The 3,653-nt window shown below is 32.8% G+C and overlaps 1 protein-coding gene across 1 annotated transcript; it reads right to left on the bottom strand.

The window, feature by feature from the left end:
• Positions 1–269: 269 nt before the first annotated feature.
• On the bottom strand, positions 270–740 carry LOC139868035 (uncharacterized). Its single transcript, XM_071856372.1, has one exon. The coding sequence runs from the start codon at positions 738–740 to the stop codon at positions 270–272; it is 471 nt and encodes a 156-aa protein (XP_071712473.1).
• Between the last annotated feature and the right edge of the window lie 2,913 nt (positions 741–3,653).

Genomic DNA, 3,653 nt, shown 5'->3' with positions numbered 1-3,653 from the left:
GAGACACTGTCACAAGAGTATAAGTCAATCAGCATCCTATCACGCTAAAGAGTTTTAGACTTGCACTGATACGTGTAAGCCGCTAGCCAGGACCCTACCCAAGAGTCCGATTGTTAGGTTTATCATTTAGCAAATTAATGCAACAAGAGTACAATTGTAATGTTAAAATCCGATAAAGAAAAAAATAGAAGTTGTAAAAATTAGAAAGATTCCGACTATACAACGCTAATCATAACGATTTATAAATAAATCCTAAACTAATTAAAAACTCACACAAAACTTGGTCCAGTTCCATCTTCATGAACACTATCAATCACCATTTTCCCAGTAACCGGAATCGTAGACACAGGTAACGCATATCGCGACGAAAATTTACGTACTAAATACTCATTCTCCATATCCGAATCACCAATTTGTAACGGTCCTTGATCAAAATTAAGCGCGTAACTTAACGGATCATACTGATATTTACAAGACTGTCTTGCAAATGTTTTACCGCGATTAAATCGTCGTATAAAAGTTTTCCATTTTGGGCCAGCTACGATTTCTGACCATTCGCGAATCTTCTTTATAGCTTGGATTCCTCGTGACCAAAGAGTTTGATTTGATTCGTGTTGTTCTTCGTCTTGTTCTGAAGTCGGTAGTTTACGCCATTTGTAAGGTATGCAGAAACAGTAGGTTCGATGAGGGAAGAGTGTTTGTTGGTTGGATTCAGTTGTGTTAGGAGAAAATTTAGCCATTTGTATGAAGGAATTGGTTTGGTTTAGAAGCATGTTATTTGCATTTGTATATACAATATGGATATAGGAGCATTGTTTGGAATCGTATAATAGCTTAAGATGATAAATAATAATTAATTAAATATTATAATTATGAATTTGAATTTGAATTTGAATATGAATATGAATATATAATAAAAATGTGGAATGTGTTGTAACAAAACTACAAAAATCATATGGGGACAAATTTTAAAAATTAAAAAGGTGGATTTATTACCGGGCTCAAATGATCCCTTAGTCCCACGTATGCGAAGATTGAAACAATGACAATGCAGGTTCGAATATCGGGTCTGACATGCTGTGGGGAAATGGGTGATGGTGTTTCGTCAGGCTCCAGTGGGCAACCGGGGACCGCTGGATGGGTTGACAAAGTCAACACAGGGCTAACATGTCCCTGCCGATACACATGTTTTGAAACAATTTATTATCATTATTATTAATATTTATTATTATTAATATTTATTATTTATTATTATTAATATTTATTTATTTATTATTATAAATATTTATTATTTATTATTATTAATATTTATTTATAAATATGTATTTGCACCCTAATATATGAAGTAGTACGTCTACAATAAAGATTTTTTTGAGGCTTATAATTATGATCGCTAGTATTTGCATACTAACATATGATGTAGTGTACATTAAACATCTTTTTAAATTTAGAGTCTTATAATTTTCAACTTCGGAATTGGAGTCATAAAGAAATAAGTTGTTACAGTAGGTTTTATTTGATTGGTTGTGATCTTTTGTGGAGTTTCTCTCCTCGTTTCATAGAACAACCACTTAGTTAGATTGTATGCTAGTCATTAGTCAGTTTAAGGTTTCAATGGGTTTGTCTTTATGCCATTGTGACGGTCGTTGTGAGTTCTCACATGTTTACATATTTTCTACTAATTGATTGTCCTTAATGGTTATATATGATGTAAATTTAGATGATGACTTGGTTCTTAAATCTTTGGAGTGTATGCGATAGTTGTTTAGGGTTCAATTGGATGTTTCTCATAAGTCATAGATTTTGAGGTTGTGCTATCGTGTTGATTAGAATTGTGTTTGTGGTCTTTAATAGCCGTTTTAGAGATTGTGGCTTCTGTCAAACTTATTTATATTTATTAAATATAATTGTTGTATTTCAAAAATGAAAGACCTAAAATTATTTTATAAATGTTGTTACCTTTAGCATAACGTAAGTCTCTAGTTCATTATCGTGTATTCGTGAGTATGATAGACATTGTGAGTACTTAAACAATTGCTATTGGTTCTTTACATTTTCTATTTGTTTACAATCAATTGTATGTGTTTATTGTTGATATACTTACTGTCTATGTAACCGTGCGGATGCGTAATGCATCCGTACATATACAGGTTCAACCGCATGGTTGCAAACTGCAACTGCACGGTTACACGTGCAGACCCTATTTAATGATGATTTTGGTTCATTGTTGGGGTTACGAACTTTTACACAACCCTAGCCGTGTTTCTGTTTCTCTGCAGGTCTAGCACTCAATATAATCGATCTAAAGTCGATTTAATCAATTATATCACAAGTGTTTAAGTTGTATTTGATATAAAATCCAATATCGAATTATTTCGCACTCAATATTGTTGATTTAGTCGATTAATACTGTTTAATTGTTCCTACAACATTAGTAGTTAAAATGTCTATTTTGACTTAGCACAAAGTTTTAGAATTGTGTTACTATAACTTTATTGTCCACAATTTTGTTTATCAACACTAAAATATCGTATGTATTCAATAAAGTGCAATGGAAAACTGACATTTTTATAAGTATTTTATGCACAATTATGCTGAATTTATCAAATTTAACGGTGAAAATATCAACTTAAGGAAATAGTGATCAATTTGAAATGAGATTCGTATTGACTGAAATGGATTTTGGATGTTAGTTTAGTTGGGTTTGGTTAATATTGTAGTTGATAGTTGATACAGCTAAGAATTTGAGTTGATTTGGTCCACTTTCACTTGACAACAAAAATGATTGGATAGGTCCTAAAGGCTGTATTAAGATTTGACCATACACGTTATTCATGTTCCTTCATTAAGAATATATGTTCAAATATAAACAAAAATACAAACATGAATAATTTCTCATATTCATTATCCAACAAACAAACGAACATGAATAATTTTTGTTATTCATGTTAGTTCATTAAGAAAATAAGTTCAAGTATAAAGAATACAAACAAAAAATTATTTGATACCGAATCCGCTTTGTCTACGAACAAGGAAGCTATAAGTAATGCAACTATGAATCTCATGGAGAGTTCGATCCTGCAACAAAACCACTCATACCCGGTAATGCAAGCGAAGCCATGGAAAAGCTACTGAGCATAGTAAATATTTTTGGCATGGGGATAGCTACTCCACCCATTTCGTCGAGATAAACAAGACGTATTCTATCATAACTCGTTCATGCCAAGAAAAAAAGTGCAGCACCAATAAAGCCATGAGAGATTATTTGTAAAATAGCTCCATTTAGTCCCGTATCGGTTATAGAAGCAATTCCTAAATAGAATCGAGTTCTACGTCAATTCTATATATGGATAATAATAACTATATTTAACTACATATATTGAAGATAGAAGAGTATACCAAGAAGATAGAAGAGTAGTCATGCGCGGTAGCAATACCAAACCAAATGCGACGAGTAGTGGGGTCTTGAGTTAAGCCTTGGCTAAACCTTGAAAATCTTAATGCCATAATGCCTTTCAAATCCTCCTAGCCATTATCCTACTGCAATAATTCTTGCTAAGAAGAATGCCCATGTTGTGGCAATTCCACCCAGAAGGTAGTGGGTTAGCCCGATCATGATTTTTCTACACCCAGAGGGAAAGGCCCTTCCCTTT

Source organism: Rutidosis leptorrhynchoides, chromosome 9 (genome assembly GCF_046630445.1).
Source record: "Rutidosis leptorrhynchoides isolate AG116_Rl617_1_P2 chromosome 9, CSIRO_AGI_Rlap_v1, whole genome shotgun sequence".
Taxonomy (NCBI): Eukaryota; Viridiplantae; Streptophyta; class Magnoliopsida; order Asterales; family Asteraceae; genus Rutidosis; species Rutidosis leptorrhynchoides.
This window is presented reverse-complemented; position numbering and strand designations above follow the sequence as displayed.